The following is a 19,530-nucleotide window of genomic DNA, read 5'->3' as shown; positions in this document are numbered from 1 at the left end:
CTCAATACAATACACATCAACGGTATTTTCTAGCACCTTAAATACACAATATATACATATATAAATTATTTTTGGGGGTTTAATTGAAATTTTTCAATTAATATTAATTAATTGGAGATATTATTGGTGTAATATAATAGAGAAAATGTTAAATAAATTCAGGAGAGACGTGAAAGATGGGAATAATGATGGGATATTTTATTTTTACCGGGTTATTATGGTTTTTTTTAAATGGGGGGTTTTAATGAGGATATATTTTAACGATGTGAATGGTGATAGTAGTTTATTAATGGTGTTTGATGCGAGGAAGAGGAGATAATAGAGAGAATGAGAGGTAGAGGAGTCAGTAAGGAGTCAGCTGGCAGTGACTCAACATCCACAGCTGTCTACGTAATATATCTTTTTTTCTACCTCTTAAATATGGACGAGAACGCCCAGAGTGAGGAGGTGGGTATATTATGCCTCCCTACACACTATCTTAATATTAATTAACAATTTATAATAATCAATGTCTAGTAAAATGGTCATTATTATACTCGTGGTCTCCACTCAAAAATTTCTCAATATAATTTTTTTTTTCTGAGTTTTCACTGGTTCAAAAACAGACTGTATCAACTTGTAATTTATTATATTCATCCACTAAACCATGACTTATAACATTATTTTTTTTCTATGGGTTCTAGAGGCCAATATAACCAGGAGTTAAAACTCGTCTTTAGTAAAAAAAAATTGTATAGATTTTTTTTTTGGGGGGGATTAAAATTTCCTTTTATAGTAACATATAAATTAGCGAGGTCAAAAACACACAGAAAAGTCAGTCTTATTTCCCCTATGAGTTTTGATTTCCATTGGGGTTCAATTTTATATGTAGTAGGTACATAATTATTGTCAAATATTCGTATATATATAATCAGAATTTTTTTTTTTACGGAAATTGAGAATGTGTCCAGTAAGGATAAAGTTACATTATTTGACCTTAATGAGTTATCCTTGGTTTAATTCTACATAATTTATCATATAAAACCCATTTATTTTCTTAACCCTGGGCTCAGATTTACTCCATATGTTATTTAAAAACCATTGAAAAAGTACTACATATATTACTTAAAACCAGTGAAAAAATGAAAATTATACAAAAGACCAGAGTCAAAAAACTACAAATTTTAATAACTCCATTATATTATACAGTTAAAACTACATTATATACTACAGTATATAGGAAATTTCTGTTTCAACTTTAATAATTTGCAAATCGCATAAAATCATGATTGATAAGGAAGAAGCAACTTATGATGACTTAACCTAGGATGTCCCTGCAGTTTCTCAAAGTAATTTATTTTTTCACCTGGAGGGTGTTCTGGGGGTCAGTGCCCCTGCGGCCCGGTCCATTACGTGTATCGTTATTTAAAAACCGTCTGGTGTGATTTAAGGGACACATTCGACGAATAATGCGAAATAGATTACTTGGTCGAGTTAAGAAATTTGTAACGAGCTGTTTGTTAATACCTTATAGCTCAGCGGTAAAACTTGCTGCTCTCAACCAAGAGGATTTGAAGAACTTGCCATCACTACTTTTGCACTGGTTCATTATTAAGCAAAATTAAAGGTTATTTTTGGGCCAGGGTAAACGGTGGATAACTGAATCCGCAGAAAGCAGACCCATGGATACGGCGGTCCTACTATATTTCAATTATTAACCCCAACATGTGTATCTTCTGCTTGGGTTCCCTGGGTTATCCGACGCACCTGTTCCCCTTTTGGAATTTTTATTCTGAAGAAAGTTGTTACCATGCTTCTTCATGTTTATTAAATCGAATAAAAAGGTGCAACGATACTATACGTATAAATAAGTTGTACTTAGTTTAAACAATTACAGTATTACAGGTCAGAAATGTACGACCCCAATGGAATTAAGTTGCTCTTGACTTGTTTTGGGTTATTCTAGGTAATTTACACTATTTATGATAATTGTACATGCACTTGTGTCCGTTTGCCTAAATAAACTTACGATGGTGACTATGATAACTTAACCTAGGATATTCTTACAATTCCTCAAAAGGATTTAATAAAAGGATTTATGGCTGAAATACTGCTAAGTAAATAATATAAATACTATATGGTTTGAGCAATTATTATTTAAACAGCATTTTGGTGAAATTCTTCATTGTTTGTCTGGTACAATTATAATATTTATTAATGACTTGTCATAACTTTTTTACGTTTAAAAAGTGGTGATAAATAAAATAAAAGACAACTCTGTAAAGAAGTCTTGTTATATATCGACTCATCCTTGCATCACGCTTGAAAATGCAAAGATTTAAGTAAGATTATACAGGGACAGGTACATATAAGTACAGTTATCATGCTTATTGTAAACTACCTAGGATAACCCAAGAAAGTCGGTTACATGTTTTCATTAGGGTCCTTGCTTTTTTCCAGTCAAGACATCTATCTGCCAGATGTATTGCTCCCTTTTTTATTTGCATTTATTTGTGCCACAATTTACATTTTTTATAGGTTTATTAACCTCCAACCTGATATTTTTTTTTTTTTTTGTCGAAGGTAATCAGAAATCAACTTGGTAATGCATAAGAAAATATGTGGTGTAAAATGTGGATTGGTTGTAGATATACAATATGTATAATACAAGCTTCCTACTTTTATGTAAATTCATTTCATGTAAATTTGCTATTATGCAATGTCCCATCCTTATTGATAATACCTTAAGTGCAATATATTATGCTGTACGTAATCATTTCGGTTTGGACAGGATATTGAAAATTCTTATGTGGAATTAAGCATTGATGGCCTGATTCAGTTTAATATAGTTGTCATGGATCTAGAACACATCTGCATAAAATGAGTTGTTTATACAGTTAAAAACAACATAGATATGCTGAGAGAAGTACATATGCACACTTTGAGAGTTTGTAGATGAATGGTTCAGAGAACCGACATGTTGATAAATTAGACACGTGCAACTCTTGGGTATCTTTATTGAGGAAACGTTTCGCCACACAGTGGCTTCATCAGTCCATACGTAGGAGAAACTTGAAGAACAGGAGGAGAATGAGGTAATCAGTCCCTCAACCTTGAGCCGCTGTGTTCAGTCCATCAGTCTTCTATTCAAGACTGATGGACTGAACACATCGACTCAAGGTTGAGGGACTGATTACCTCATTCTCCTCCTGTTCTTCAAGTTTCTCCTACGTATGGACTGATGAAGCCACTGCGTGGCGAAATGTTTCCTCAATAAAGATACCCAAGAGTTGCACGTGTCTAATTTATCACTTTGAGAGTTGAGGTAACATTAGAATTTTTAATGCAAAGGATTAGCCACTCAGGATAATTATGTAATCCAAGGAAGTCGGTGTGTCATCAAGGATTGTCTCTTATTTCCATTATCGTCCTTCAAACTTGTCTCCAAGAATGCTACCCACAACAGTCCACTAACACCCAGGTACATACTTCATGCTAGGTGAACAGGGATAGCAGGTGTAAGGTAACATGATGACTTAACCAAGTGTACAGGCTGTAATAAGATTCATCCACCTGGGTATACAGTGGAACCTCGGTACTTGAACAGCTCCCTACTCAAACAAAGCTCAGCACTCGACCAAACAAACACGACCTGCCAGAACTTCGCTGGAAACTATTTCGCATTTCTTCACATTTTTTGGTGCTTTTTTTTATATTTGTATAAATAAGTCACCATGGGGCCTACAAAGATTAGCAATAACAGCCAACCAAAACGAAAATTGGCTGGGAAGACTTTGTTCGTTACTTGAATGGATCAGCAATCTAACAGCTTTCTGGAATGAATAAAGTACGAGTACCAAGGTTCTACCGTATTTGTTTTCTATGGTGTTACGATTTCATGTGTAGTAATGAAATTAGTATGTAATTCAGAGGGGTGTATTGCCATTCCTTCATCTTACGTACTTTTGGTAATTGAGCAAAGTGGTTGTATATAAGGTACAGCACATAAATTATATTCTTCATACACATAATTATGCATAATCTAATCATAATCTAAAGTTCATGTACAAGGTATACAAGCCTAGCTGACATCAATGACATAAGTACTACTATATAGAAACCCCCTTGTTATGCAGAGCATTTCAGACAAATTAGGTCAGTTTTGTCCTAGGATATGACCCACACCAGTCGACTAGCATCCAGGTACCCATTTTACTGATGGGTGAACAGGGACAGCAGGTGTCTTATGGAAACACATCCTAACATTTTCCAGCCGTACCTGGGGATCAATCCCCAGACTACAGTATGCAAGCTGAGTGTGCTAGTGATCGAGCAAGTTATATATAAAATAATCATCATTTTAATGGTGGTCTGTGCTGGTTCCAGCCTACCTTCATTTTTTGTTCTACTTTTTTGAAATTGTATGAAAGACCCTATGGCTTGGTAGGCAAAGCACTCCCCTTGCACACTGTGTCCTTGGTTCAATCCCTAGCCAGGTGCAAACATTAGGCACGTTTCCTTATGCCTGCTGTCCCTCTTCACCTAGCAGTAAGTAGGTACCTGGATGTAAGTCACCTGGTGTGTGTTGCACCCTGGGGAACAAGACTGAAGGACCCTAATGAAATAAGACACTCTGATGACACACTACTTTCTTGGGTTATCCTGGGTGGCTAACCCTCTTGGTTAAAAATCTGAACAGTTATTTTTATTAACACATCAGCCATTTCCCACTAAGGTAGGGTGGTCCAAAAAAATAAAAAAAACTTTCATCATTCACTCCATCACTGTCTTGCCAGAGGCACACTTACACTACAGTTATAAAACTGCAACATTAACACCCCTCCCTCAGAGTGTAGATACTATACTTCCCATCTCCAGGACTAAAGTTCGGCCTGCCGGTTACCCTGAATCCCTTCATAAATGTTACCTTGTTCACACTCCAACAGCATGTCAAGTCCTAAAAACCATTTGTCTCCATTCACTCCTATCAAATACTCATGCATGCTTGCTGGAAGTCCAAGCCCCTTGCACACAAAACCTCCTTTACCCCATCCCTCCAACTTTTCCTAGGGTGACTTCTACCCTGCTTTCCCTCCACCACACTTGAAATTATTCTATTTTGTTGCAACCTCTCTACATGTCCGAACCACCTCAATAACCCTTCCTCAACCCTCTGGATAATAGTTTTGGTAATCAAGAATCCGAACAAATCTTATCTTATACATTTGTACTAGTATGTAATTGTCATTATTTCTGAAAGACAGATTGAAACAAAACAATTCCATACTTTTTGGCAGTGGTTTACTGAGTAACATTCAGGCAGGTTATTTTACTCCTTATTGTCCTTACATATAAATATTAACCCTTAAACTGTCCAAACGTAGATCTACGTCCATGTGCGGGGGGCTCCGAATGTAGATCTACTTATTTTTACATGCTTTCAAGTGGGGAAAATCAAGGTTGGAGTGCTACGCACGTGAATGTAGAGCTACATTTGGACAGTTTAGGGGTTAATAATATTACCTGGAGTTTACCTGGAGAGAGTTCCGGGGGTCAACGCCCCCGCGGCCCGGTCTGTGACCAGGCCTCCTGGTGGATCAGAGCCTGATCAACCAGGCTGTTGCTGCTGGCTGCACGCAAACCAACGTACGAGCCACAGCCCGGCTGATCAGGAACTGACTTTAGGTGCTTGTCCAGTGCCAGCTTGAAGACTGCCAGGGGTCTGTTGGTAATCCCCCTTACGTGTGCTGGGAGGCAGTTGAACAGTCTCGGGCCCCTGACACTTATTGTATGGTCTCTTAACGTGCTAGTGACAACCCTGCTTTTCATTGGGGGGATGGTGCATCGTCTGCCAAGTCTTTTGCTTTCGTAGTGAGTGATTTTCGTGTGCAAGTTCGGTACTAGTCCCTCTAGGATTTTCCAGGTGTAGATAATCATGTATCTCTCCCTCCTGCATTCCAGGGAATACAGGTTTAGGAACCTCAAGCGCTCCCAGTAATTGAGGTGTTTTATCTCTGTTATGCGCGCCGTGAAAGTTCTCTGTACATTTTCTAGGTCGGCAATTTCACCTGCCTTGAAAGGTGCTGTTAGTGTGCAGCAATATTCCAGCCTAGATAGAACAAGTGACCTGAAGAGTGTCATCATGGGCTTGGCCTCCCTAGTTTTGAAGGTTCTCATTATCCATCCTGTCATTTTTCTAGCAGATGCGATTGATACAATGTTATGGTCCTTGAAGGTGAGATCCTCTGACATAATCACTCCCAGGTCTTTGACGTTGGTGTTTCGCTCTATTTTGTGGCCAGAATTTGTTTTGTACTCTGATGAAGATTTAATTTCCTCATGTTTACCATATCTGAGTAATTGAAATTTCTCATCGTTGAACTTCATATTGTTTTCTGCAGCCCACTGAAAGATTTGGTTGATGTCCGCCTGGAGCCTTGCAGTGTCTGCGATGGAAGACACTGTCATGCAGATTCCGGTGTCATCTGCAAAGGAAGACACGGTGCTGTGGCTGACATCCTTGTCTATGTCGGATATGAGGATGAGGAACAAGATGGGAGCGAGTACTGTGCCTTGTGGAACAGAGCTTTTCACCGTAGCTGCCTTGGACTTTACTCTGTTGACGACTACTCTCTGTGTTCTGTTAGTGAGAAAATTAGATTCATCGACCGACTTTTCCTGTTATTCCTTTAACACGCATTTTGTGCGCTATTACGCCATGGTCACACTTGTCGAAGGCTTTTGCAAAGTCTGTATATATTACATCTGCATTCTTTTTGTCTTCTAGTGCATTTAGGACCTTGTAGTAGTGATCCAATAGTTGAGACAGACAGGAGCGACCTGTTCTAAACCCATGTTGCCCTGGGTTGTGTAACTGATGGGTTTCTAGATGGGTGGTGATCTTGCTTCTTAGGACCCTTTCAAAGATTTTTATGATATGGGATGTTAGTGCTATTGGTCTGTAGTTCTTTGCTGTTGCTTTACTGCCCCCTTTGTGGAGTGGGGCTATGTCTGTTGTTTTTAGTAACTGTGGGACGACCCCCGTGTCCATGCTCCCTCTCCATAGGATGGAAAAGGCTCGTGATAGGGGCTTCTTGCAGTTCTTGATGAACACAGAGTTCCATGAGTCTGGCCCTGGGGCAGAGTGCATGGGCATGTCATTTATCGCCTGTTCGAAGTCATTTGGCGTCAGGATAACATCGGATAGGCTTGTGTTAATCAAATTTTGTGGCTCTCTCATAAAAAATTAATTTTTATCTCCGACTCTCAGTCTGGTTAGCGGCTTGCTAAAAACTGAGTCATATTGGGACTTGAGTAGCTCACTCATTTCCTTGCTGTCATCTGTGTAGGACCCATCTTGTTTAAGTAGGGGCCCAATACTGGACGTTGTTCTCGATTTTGATTTGGCATAGGAGAAGAAATACTTTGGGTTTCTTTCGATTTCATTTATGGCTTTTAGTTCTTCCCGTGATTCCTGACTCCTAAAGGATTCTTTTAGCTTAAGTTCGATGCTTGCTATTTCTCTGACCAGTGTCTCCCTACGCATTTCAGATATATTGACCTCTTTTAGCTGCTCTGTTATTCTTTTCCGTCGCCTGTAAAGGGAGCGCCTGTCTCTTTCTATTTTACATCTACTCTTCCTTTTTCTTAGAGGAATAAGCCTTGTGCATACATCGAGTGCCACCGAGTTAATCTGTTCTAGGCATAAGTTGGGGTCTGTGTTGCTTAGTATATCTTCCCAGCTTATATCGGTTAGGACTTGGTTTACTTGGTCCCACTTTATGTTTTTGTTATTGAAGTTGAATTTGGTGAATGCTCCCTAGTGACTAATCTCATTATGTCGGTCTGGGGCTCCGCGCATACATGACTGAACCTCAATTATGTTGTGATCTGGGTATATTGTTTTTGATATGGTGACATTTCTTATCAGATCATCATTGTTAGTGAAGATGAGGTCTAGTGTATTCTCCAATCTATTACATGTTAACTGAAGAGTAAAGAACAAGTTTCTGAAATTTTTTGTTAATTATCTGAGGAATAATGTGCCTTCTTTAATTGAAAGATTATTGAAAGACCTAAATTATTAAATATATGTGCAGTTATTGTTGATAACTTCAAAGAAAATCATTATACAGTGGACCCCCGCATACCGTTGGCCTTACATAACGTTAAATCCGCATACAGCTACATTTTTTCGCTAAGATTTTGCCTCGCATACCGCTAAAAAACCCGCTCAACGCTGTTCGTCCGAGACGCGTCTATGTGCGGCCTGAGCCACGCTCACATGTTCCGCCGGTGGCATTGTTTACCAGCCAGCCTCCGTGGTAACATCCAAGCATACAATCAGAACTTTTCGTATTATTACAGTGTTTTTGGTGATTTTATCTGCAAAATAAGTGACCATGGGCCCCAAGAAAGCTTCTAGTGCCAACCCTACAGCAATAAGGGTGAGAATTACTATAGAGATGAAGAAAAAGATCATTGATAAGTATGAAAGTGGAGTGCATGTCTCCGAGCTGGCCAGGTTGTATAATAAACCCCAATCAACCATCGCTACTATTGGTGGTACAGCTGCTGCTGCTGCTGTTGTACCACCGTCAGCTGCTGCTGCTGCTGCACTGTCAGCTGCTGCTGTAGCACCGTCAGCTGCTGCTGCTGCTGTACCACCGTCAGCTGCTGCTGCTGCTGCACTGTCAGCTGCTGCTGCTGCTGCACTGTCAGCTGCTGCTGTAGCACCGTCAGCTGCTGCTGCTGCTGTACCACCGTCAGCTGCTGCTGCTGTAGCACTGTCAGCTGCTGCTGCTGCTGTTGTACCACCGTCAGCTGCTGCTGCTGCTGCTGTAGTACCGTCTGCTGCTGCTGTAGTACCGTCTGCTGCTGCTGTAGTACCGTCTGCTGCTGCTGTAGTACCGTCTGCTGCTGCTGTAGTACCGTCTGCTGCTGCTGTAGCATCGTCTGCTGCTGCTGTAGCATCGTCTGCTGCTGCTGTAGCACTGTCAGCTGCTGCTGCTGCTGTAGCACCATTGTTGGTGTGACTTATTGAGAATACCAAGAAACAATTAACCCCAGAGGATTTGCCACCCAGGATAACCCAAAAAAGTCAGTGTCATCGAAGACTGTCTAACTTATTTCCATTGGGGTCCTTAATCTTGTCTCCCAGGATGCAACCCACACCCGTCGACTAACACCCAGGTGAACAGGGAAAAATGCCTGGAACTAGTGCTCATATTGGTGAATTTAAAGCCAGCAAAGGTTGGTTTGAGAGATTTAAGAATCGTAGTGGCATACACAGTGTGATAAGGCCTGTTCTGGAAGAAAATGCCAAACAGGACCTACAGTACTCAGGAGGAAAAGGCACTCCCAGGACACAGTGTCTCATCAGTCATTGCTGCATCTTCAATAAAGGTAAGTGTCATTTATTCTTCATTTAGTAGAGTAGTACATGCACAATATATATTGTGCATGTACTACTCTACTATTGTGCATGTATCCTTCTCTTTGTGTGTAGGAAAATGTATATTTCATGTGGTAAATTTTTTTTTTCATACTTTTGGGTGGCTTGCACGGATTAATTTGATTTCCATTATTTCTTATGGGGAAAATTCATTCGCATAACGATAATTTCGCACAACAATGAGCTCTCTTGCATGGATTAATATCGCTATGCGGGGGTCCACTGTATAATACGTATGCACAAAAGTGAAGCAAGACTTTATTTCAGCAAATTTAAATAAACCCTAACTTTGCTGACAGCTCACATTTCTAAACATGTCTTTATCCATCATTACAGCACCAGTTTGTGGTCGATGAGGTGAGCACTATCATCAAGGAAAGTATAGAGACAGTGATTGGCGGCAACGCTTACACCAGCGCCAAGGTGAACAACTGGACTTCACAGGTGGTGGAAAATGTGCTAGGAAACCTATCCAAACTCAACAAGGCTTTTAAATATATTGGTAAGGTACTTTTTTTTTTTTTTTTTTTCAAATTATTAACTTAACCCTTTGAGGGTTTCGGACGTACTAGTACGGCTTATGACCCAGGGTTTTTGACGTACTAGTACGCCTAAATTCTAGTGCCCTCAAATCTAGTGGGAGAAAGCTGGTAGGCCTCCATATTAATGAATGGGTCTTATGTGGTCAGTGTGCACGGTATAAAAAAAATCCTGCAGCACACAGTGCATAATGAGAAAAAAAAAACTTTGACCGTTTTTTTGGAATAAAACAGCGACTTTGCACTGTATTTTCATATGGTATTTATTGTTGTACTCTAGTTTTCTTGGTCTCATTTTATAGAATGGAAGGCATATCATAGAAATTGAGATGATTTTGACTGGTTTTACAATGAAAAGTACCTTGAAATTGAGCTCAAAGTAGCAGAAATGTTCGATTTTTACCAAAGTTCAAAAGTAAACAAATCATGCCAAGCGTCCAATACACGTCAACTGGTGAGTCTAATACAGTGGACCTCCGGTTAACGATATTTTTTCACTCCAGAAGTATGTTCAGGTGCCAGTACTGACTGAATTTATTCCCATAAGGAATATTGTGAAGTAGATTAGTCCATTTCAGACCCCCAAACATACACGTACAAATGCACTTACATAAATACACTTACATAATTGGTCGCATTCGGAGGTGATCGTTATGCGGGGGTCCACTGTATTCTTTTGCAAGTGCGCCAATATGATTCATACCATTTTTTACACTAATGCAGTAGTCTGCATAACAGTAAATCTTCTATTTTTTGTGAGAATAAAAATTCAAAGTGGAAAGCAAAAGAATGTAAGAGGGGCCTTGAGACGTGACTAATGAACAGAGGAAATGTCATTTTAGTGCCAGGAATGTATTTCTTGTTTGTTCTGGACCCTATTTGGAAATTGGCATCTTTTGAAATTTGTGTGAAATTGGCAAAATTGCTAAATTCTGACCACTGTACTGGATAGTTGAAATTGGTAAATGGGTGGTTTCTTGCACTCATTCAATAGAAAAAATGGACTTCTAGCGAAATATTCATGTTTTTTGTCGACTAGTACAGTGGAACTGGCCGAAAATGGGGCTCAAAGTGGGCAAAATCGCCAATCCGTAAACATCGCCGAGACCGCTAACTTCGTATTGCAACCCCTGAATGGGTTGCAATGATTAATATGTATGTATATATATACATATGTATAATTATTACCTTTCATATAATTTTATATTGCTTGTATTTGCGATAATAGCTAAATCGTAAATGTATTTTTTTATATTGTTATTTGACTTGGCTTCCTTTTGTTAGGTAGGATATAGCATATGTGCTCAGTTCAAGTCTTGATTGTCTAACTACTGTAATTATCGCTTGTGGCTCGTTAGACTGCCGGCTTCTGTTGCTGGGCAGTAACTGTCCACGGAGCTATCACGTGATCGAGGGGGGGGGTGTCCTCACCTCGCCTGAAGTATTCAGTCTGGTCTAGACTCGCTTGGTGGTTGGACAGATTGTCTGTCTCATTATTCTTGTTAGTTCTGTAGAACTCTGTTCACAGGACATAGTGATTTCGACTTAGTGATTTTCGACGTTGTACTGAGGTTGTGTGTCTCAAAGACACTCTGAGCAACTCAGGTCCTGAGCTGTAGCTTCTGACCTAACTTGTACTGGTATCTGTGTATTATCACAGTCGGGGATTTTCTTATGCTGAACTTAGATTCAGTGGCCCGGTGGCCTGGTGGCTAAAGCTCCCGCTTCACACACGGAGGGCCCGGGTTCGATTCCCGGCGGGTGGAAACATTTCGACACGTTTCCTTACACCTGTTGTCCTGTTCACCTAGCAGCAAATAGGTACCTGGGTGTTAGTCGGCTGGTGTGGGTCGCATCCTAGGGGACAAGATTAAGGACCCCAATGGAAATAAGTTAGACAGTCCTCGATGACGCACTGACTTTCTTGGGTTATCCTGGGTGGCTAACCCTCCGGGGTTAAAAATCCGAACGAAATCTTATCTTATCTTATCTAGTATGGGAGTTGTGTGACTTGTGGAGGATCTGCAGATGGTCCCTACTTAGTGTCGTTATATTATCTCCTTGTTCCTGATTCTGTGTCGCAGTTGCTTGTTATATTGCTATTGGGCTTAGCATTCTTTTTATTGTTCAAGCAGACTGTTCTGATTGCCAGTTGGTCAAGAAGTTAGTTTGTGAGGACTTTGTCAGTCACTTGTTTAAGTCTAGTCGAGTCGTGAGACATAGCAAACTACTTAGAGCACTTACACACATACACAAACTTGTACATATTTGTAATATCTTATTAAATGTTAATGTACCAGACGGTACTTAAGAATTATAAATGTGATACGTGCTTTCAGCACAATACTATTGTATACAAGAGAAGTGATATTATTTTAATTACTGTGATTAATTTAATTTAATTTGATATACGCCTAGACAACTTAATGATTAATAAATTTATTAAATTTTAATTTCTCTAGTTAGTAGCCTACCAGTTGTAATCCTGAAGCACTATTGAATCATACTGAATTCTAATGGATAATTGGACAAGGATACTGACTACTTGTTACGAAAACCCAGTAACAGGCTGGATGCTAGAAGGGCAGTCCCTTCTAGTATTCACTGGAGATCTCTAAGCTTTTAGAATCGCGTTTTTTGTAACACTTCGGGAGAGCATAATTCCCTAAGTTTTCCATCAAATTTCATATTTTTGGTGTCATTATGATCTGGAAAAGATTCTCTATCTTTTCATAAGAAAAAATTAATTTCTTTTTTTTTTTTTAAATTTGGCCGACCCTGAGAACGAGTCTCAGAGAGGGCCTGTCGACCCTCAAAGGGTTAAAGATCTTCTTTCATTCCTTTATTAAACTAAATTTTTCTTTCTTTGCATAATATACAATGTGTGATTTACATGTTATAAAATATTGTTAAGTACAAAGAAAGCCACTAACATGCCTTGATTTAACAGCCCAAGGAACATGGGTGTCAGTTGATTGCCTGTTAAGTCTGATGGTATATATTTTTTTCCATAATCATAGCAACAGATGATTCTAGATTAAATGGACTTTGTCCACTAAATCTAAAAATGAACTTGCCCAGTGAACTGCAAAAATAATGAAAAGTTCTGGATTTAATAAAATTTGTCTGTTATTTCTGGACATTGTCCGGGTATTGATTTTGTCTGTTATATCCCAACTGTTAAATTGGGGTCTGTTAACCCTTAAACGGTCCAAATAGATCGACGTTCAAATCCGTAGTGCTCCAAAAGTAGATCTGTTTTTTTTTACACATTTTCAAATGTAAAAAAAAAAATATGTACATTTTTTTACATACTTTCAAATGTTGAAAAAACGTATATATACGTTTGGACCATTTAAGGGTTAAATCAAGGTTTAACTATGGTGTATTTAACAATACAGTGGACCCCCGCTTTACGATCAGCTCCCAATGCGACAAATTATGTAAGTGTACAGTATTTATGTAAGTGCATTTGTACGTGTATGTTTGGGGGTCTGAAATGGACTAATCTACTTCACAATATTCCTTATGGGAACAAATTCATTCAGTACTGGCACCTGAACATACTTCTGGAATGAAATAATATCGTAAACCGGGGGTCCACTGTACTTCTAATGCAATGTTTTCTAACTCCTATAAAGGTCAGAAAATTGAACCTGTGTGATTCCTTGCACTGAATGACCCCACACGTAAAATGACACTCCTTTGCATAAGGACGGCCCCAGCAGAAAAAATCAAAATAATCTTTTACCAACATAATTAGCTTTCTTTATAACCCATTTTCTTAGGCACCTAGCATCACTGTGTAAACTACCTGGTCCTGATGACATTTTAACATCTCTTAATAGATTGTCCCCTTTATCAGAGTGCATACTAATTTCAGTTCAAACACTTTCAATGCCCTGACATACATACATGTACTTTGTAACTCCTTTTATAGGGACCCAGCATAACTGAGAATTGCCAGGTCACAATGACAGTCTAATATCTCTCGACATATTTTTTCCCTTCATCGTAGAACATGCCAACTTCATTTCAGACACCTTCCATGCCCTGACATGCTTGTTTTGTCTGCCTTCCTATTCAGTGACTTCAGCTTTAATGTAGATACCATGATTTTTTCGTAGGTAGTAGGTTGATAGAAACCGCCCAGGGAGGTACTACCATCCTGCCAGGTGAATGTAAAACGGAAGCCTGTACGTAATTGTTTTACATGCTGGTAGGATTGCTAATGTCTTTTCTCTGTCCCATAAACACACACGATTTCAGGTATGCCTTGCTATATCTACTTACTTAGGTCACACTACACATGCATTTACAAGCATATATACACACACTTCTCTGGGGTTTCTTCTATTTTCTTACTAGTTCTTGTTCATCTCCTCTTATCTACATGGGGAAGTGGAACAGAATTCTTCCTCCATAAGCCGTGCGTGTTGCAAGAGGGGACTAACATTCCAGGAACAAGACGCTAGTAACCCCTTATCCTGTATACATTACTAAAGTTAAAAAGAGAAACTTTTGTTTTTCTTTTTGGGCCACCCTGCCTCAGTGGGATAGAATCAGTTTGTTGAAAGAAGAAAGAAGAGGATAATGATTTTTTATCTGATCTCTTGCATCAACTGTACCACACTTTCATGAGGACTTTGATGCTGGTCAATGGCTTACGATCCAAGAAATTGGATTTACCCTTTTCCTCCATGAATCAAATTTGAATACCTCCCATAAGTCATGCAACTTATGGTTTAACCCTTTGACTGTTTCAGGCCCCTCTCTGAAACTGTCATTCTATGTCGCTCAATTTTTGAAAAAAAAAAAATTATTTTTTCTTATGAAATGATAGAGAATCTTTTCCCGATGGTAATGACACCAAAAGTTCGAAATTTGGTCGAAAACTCGTGGAATTATGCTCCCGCGAAGTTAGCGGTCTCGGCGACATATGCGAATCGGCGATTTCGCCGACTTTGAGCCCTATTTTCAGCCAATTCAATTGTTCCAGTTGACCAAACTCATAGCTATTTCTTTAGAACTCCATTTTATCTATCAGCTGAGTACAAGAAACCTCCCATTTACTAATTTGGACTACCCAATATGGTGGTCAGAAATTGGCAATTTGGCCAATTTCACGCAAAATAAAAAAGATGCCAATTTCAAAATAGGGTCCAGAATAAACAAGGTAGACATTCGTGGCACTAAAATAACATATGCTCTGTTCATTAGTCACATCTCTAGGCCCCTCTTATATTATTATTGCTTTCTATTTTGATTTTTTATTCATACAAAAAAATACAAAATTTACTGTTATGCAGACGACTGCATTATTGTAAAAATGGTATAAATAATATCAGTGCACTAGTGAAAGAATATTAGACTCCCCAGTTGATGTGTATTGGACGTGTGGTGTGATTTATTTACTCTTGAACATTGGTAAAAATCGAACATTTCCGCTAATTTGAGCTCAGTTTCAAGGTCGTTTTCATCGTAAAAGTAATGAAAATCATCTCTATTTCTGTAATATGTTTTCCATTTTATCACCTAAGACCATGAAAACGGGAATACAACGATAAATACTATACGAAAATACACCTCAAAGTTGGCGTTTTATTCCAAAAAAACGATCAGTTTTTTTTTTCTCATTACGCAATGTGTGCTGCAGGATTTTTTTTATGTGGTGCACACTGACCACACAGACCCATTCTCTCACATGTGGGCCTACCAGCTTTCTCCCACTTGATTTGAAGCCGCTAGAATTATTGAGTATATATACGTCAGAAACATTGGCTCGTAAGACGTATTTATACGTCGAAAACAGTCAAAGGGTTAATGCTTTTCCACAAATATAATACTAATACAATCATCATATACTTTATAAATGTACAGTTGTTTCCCCACAGTGACCTGTGTAATAATGCAGAAGAATGGAGCTGGCCTTCACACAGCGAGTTCCTGTTATTGGGACAACACCACTGATGGTTCGTGTACAGTCCGCTGGGAGAACAAGACTATGTATTGCATCGTGTCGGTGTTTGGACTGGCAATCTGAGATCGTAGTGACTTAGTGTATTCATTTAATTCCAAGGATTGAATTATATTTTTGTGGGCCTATAAATGATGGTCACATGGCATCTAGCAACTGAAAATATTGATATTTTTGAAGATACTTAGAGTTGATTCATACTAATTAATACTAGCACAGTATTCAAACTTTATGTAGCTTTAATGGTATTGTTCAACTCCTTTATATCTTCAGTGTCAAAGCTTTAACAGTTATATGACTAGGATAACCTTGCTAACTAAACTTGCTTTAACTATTCATAGTCTGTCTTGGGGCTGCATATGATAACCTTTATATATAATGCTTACAGAAATGGAAATATTCAATCCTTGCATCCAAACAGTGCCTGTCATTATGTTTGTTAAAGTTTTAGTTTGATAGCCATCATGCACCCCATACTCATCTTGTGGGTAATAGTTGAAAAATTATATAGACATTTACTAGGATGTAGGGTCTGTGTTATGGTGAGTCATCTTAATTTGTCATGTAATTATGAAGAGACATGATTTTGTAAAAAAAAAAAAAAAAATTCTGCCATGAATTGCTGCTTTCTCAAAGAATAAGAGAGAGCAGTAGCCATTATTATGTTGAGAGAAATTACTAATGTTTGTGGTAGCCAGATTTATAGTAAATTTATATATATTCTTTCATATATTTTTTCATTGATGACAAAGTACTGTTGTATATTCATATGATATACAAGGTACAGTATTTCAGACATTAATTGAATCTTTTGTTATTGTGTATCATCTTGGATGTTTGTTTTTCCAATAAACTTTTATAATATTATCATTTCTCTGCCAATTGCTTATCAGTTTTGTGGATTAGTGTTTGAAATTAAGATACAGATATCATTAGCCCATAATATTAGCTGATTTTCTTGTTAATTTTGTCCTAAGGAGCCATTGCTTGTAACTTTTGATATTTTACAAGTAAAATATCAAACTTTGGTTCAGCTTGTTAGAATATTATTACAACCTTTATTATATGTCTATTTATTACATAATACATAAATCTCAATTGTCTAACATTGTGTATGTAGCTAAAGAGCCGGGAATCATTGAATATTGAACTTAAAAGTTAGTCTGAATGAATGATTAGACTGAGAAAAAGTAATGGAAACTGGTTAAGGTAAATTTAACTAATGAGGGTCTGTTAGACTGGTCCATTCTTCTTACAATGTACATGCAAAACAAAAGACTGGGTATCAGATCAGAAACATTACATTCCCACCTCAAGCATTGCAACCTTGGTACTCTTAACTGGTCAGATTGAAAGTGCTTGCTGTGGTGTGCACCTTGTCATGCCGAGACAGACAAAGCTGTTGCCTTTCTGAAGGTGATTGTATGTAGCTGTAGGTATGAAGGATATTCACTATTTTTGCCCCTATTGTGAAACACCTTCTCATGAAATATTAAATTTTTATAGTAGCAGGATAAGTTTGTCATTAAATCATTCCCACCCCTAATGTGAAATTGCAGAGAATGGCGTGTTAAATGAAGTCGTAGATAACAGGTCATGTAACAGATAATAAAAGAACTGAATGTCCCATGCATGTTCAGCCTTTTTTGTGTGACTATATCAGATTAGGTCAAAGAGAAGGGAGAAATCATTTTTCAAGGTAAATTATGGCTTTAGAGCTTTGTGTTGATATGGGAAGTAAAGAATAAGTTTTTACCTTGCTGCCAGGATATGGCAGATTTTCATGTGTAGTTAGTTGTGAGCACCAGCACTTTCTTTTTTAGACTTGACATTTTTAATTTATATGGGCATAAAATAGTAGAATAAGTCACTGGCTGGAATAAATGAGAACCTTTAAATGATATTTTGGTCTTTGCAACTTGATACTTTTCCACAGTGGACCAAAGTATCTTATAACATTTCTTCTACTAGGGGGTTAGTTGTGAAGCATAAAATAGTACATTAATATGTATGACTTGGAAAGCTGAAATATTGTAATTTTCCTGATTAAAATATAGGATAAAATTTATTCATTTTTGGATTTGTTTAAACCTATATATGACTATAGTGCAGTATATAATTGTATAGTGTCTGCATGCTAAATGAGGGGTGGGATGTTGCATCTCGGAGGATCATGTTGCAGTTCAGAGGGCCGTCTGAACTGTTAAGTTCTGGTTAAGCGAGTCATCCGAACTGTTATGTTGCAGTTCAGAGGGTCATCTGGACTGTTATGCTACAGTTCAGAGGGTCATCTGGACTGTTATGCTGCAGTTCAGAGGGTCATCTGAACTGTTATGCTGCAGTTCAGAGGGTCATCTGAACTGTTATGTTGCAACTCAGTCATTTGACCTGTGATATCTGCATGTTGCTGGTAAAACAGCGATCAAATGACAATGTAACTTAATTAAAAAAGTGGGAATTGGTCTTGTCCATGCTTGGAACTTTTAACACTGGGATGCATTTGTCCTCTGAGAAATGGCCCCTCATGGAAAGAGCCTTGATGCTGGTCAGGGGCTCTTCATCCATGGAATTGAACCTATCATCCCCTACGACTGAACCTGATTGCTTCCCATTTCCCCAGGTGTTGTATGATCCTTACGGGTTTACTACTGCTTCATTAGTGTAATAATAATAATGATAAAAATTGTCCTGAAAACCAATATACTAATTTATTGGAAAATTTTATGGACCTTGTCATCAGTGCCGAGGTTGGGAGACCACTCTCTCCCGCCTTCGCATTGGCCACACTCGTCTTACTCGTGGGTATCTCATGGAGAGGCACCCTGTTCCTCTCTGTGAGCAGTGTCAAGTTCCAGTATCGATTAGCCACATTCTGTTAGACTGCCCTCTCTATCAACGAGCACGCAGAATTTACCTCCGTCGTCGTCTTCGTTCTACTACTCTCTCTTTACCTTCCCTTCTTGCTGATGGACCCTCCTTTAATCCTGACTCTCTCATTGACTTCTTGACAACGACTGATTTACTCCACAAACTCTGATGATACTTTTCGCACTCCCCTCAGCCCTTTCTAGTTCAGTCTCTTGCTGCCCTTTACCCTTTCACCATCCACTACCCCGCTGTTATCCGTAACCTATTACTCATCCATCTCCCTTTTGCCACCTGATGCCCTCGCTTCCTTCCTGCCCTGCAGCGCTGTATAGTCCTTGTGGCTTAGCGCTTCTTTTTGATTATAATAATAATTATGGACCTTGTTAAGTTTAACATTTGTTTCACTCTGCACTGTATGACCCTTGTAGGTTTAGCGCTTCTTTTCTATTATAATTGTTTTAATGTTCACTGGGTTGAGTTCCAGCTCTTGGGCCACTGGAGGATGCTGATCTACAGCTCCTGGGGCCTATTCAGTGTTGATCTACAGCTTCTGGCCCTGTGGAGGGTGTTGATCTACAGCTTGGGTCTGGAGGGTGTTGATCTACAGCTTGGGTCTGGAGGGTGTTGATCTACAGCTCCTGGCCTCTTGAAGGCATTGGGCCCCTCAAGGCAGGTTCTTTGATGCAGGCAAAGGGTTCTTGGTCCAAGGCAAT

At 38.8% G+C, this 19,530-nt stretch overlaps 1 protein-coding gene across 1 annotated transcript; it reads left to right on the top strand.

Annotated features, from left to right (window-relative positions):
• Nucleotides 1-296: 296 nt before the first annotated feature.
• On the top strand, nt 297-18,021 carry Dlc90F (dynein light chain 90F). Its single transcript, XM_053795959.2, has 3 exons — nt 297-447; nt 9,770-9,935; nt 15,867-18,021. The coding sequence occupies exons 1-3, from the start codon at nt 328-330 to the stop codon at nt 16,013-16,015; spliced, it is 435 nt and encodes a 144-aa protein (XP_053651934.1). The 5' UTR covers nt 297-327; the 3' UTR covers nt 16,016-18,021.
• Nucleotides 18,022-19,530: the final 1,509 nt, after the last annotated feature.

The sequence above is a fragment of the Cherax quadricarinatus genome, chromosome 77, assembly GCF_038502225.1.
Source record: "Cherax quadricarinatus isolate ZL_2023a chromosome 77, ASM3850222v1, whole genome shotgun sequence".
Taxonomy (NCBI): domain Eukaryota; kingdom Metazoa; phylum Arthropoda; class Malacostraca; order Decapoda; family Parastacidae; genus Cherax; species Cherax quadricarinatus.
This window is presented reverse-complemented; position numbering and strand designations above follow the sequence as displayed.

What these genes read in the sequence shown, in the direction of transcription:
- Dlc90F (XM_053795959.2), top strand. Translation starts at nt 328, where the DNA reads ATGAGAGGTAGAGGAGTCAGTAAGGAGTCAGCTGGCAGTGACTCAACA. An exon ending in AGAACGCCCAGAGTGAGGAG is followed by an intron (nt 448 to 9,769) that starts GTGGGTATATTA and finishes CCATCATTACAG; the next exon opens with CACCAGTTTGTGGTCGATGA. An exon ending in CAAGGCTTTTAAATATATTG is followed by an intron (nt 9,936 to 15,866) that starts GTAAGGTACTTT and finishes GTTTCCCCACAG; the next exon opens with TGACCTGTGTAATAATGCAG.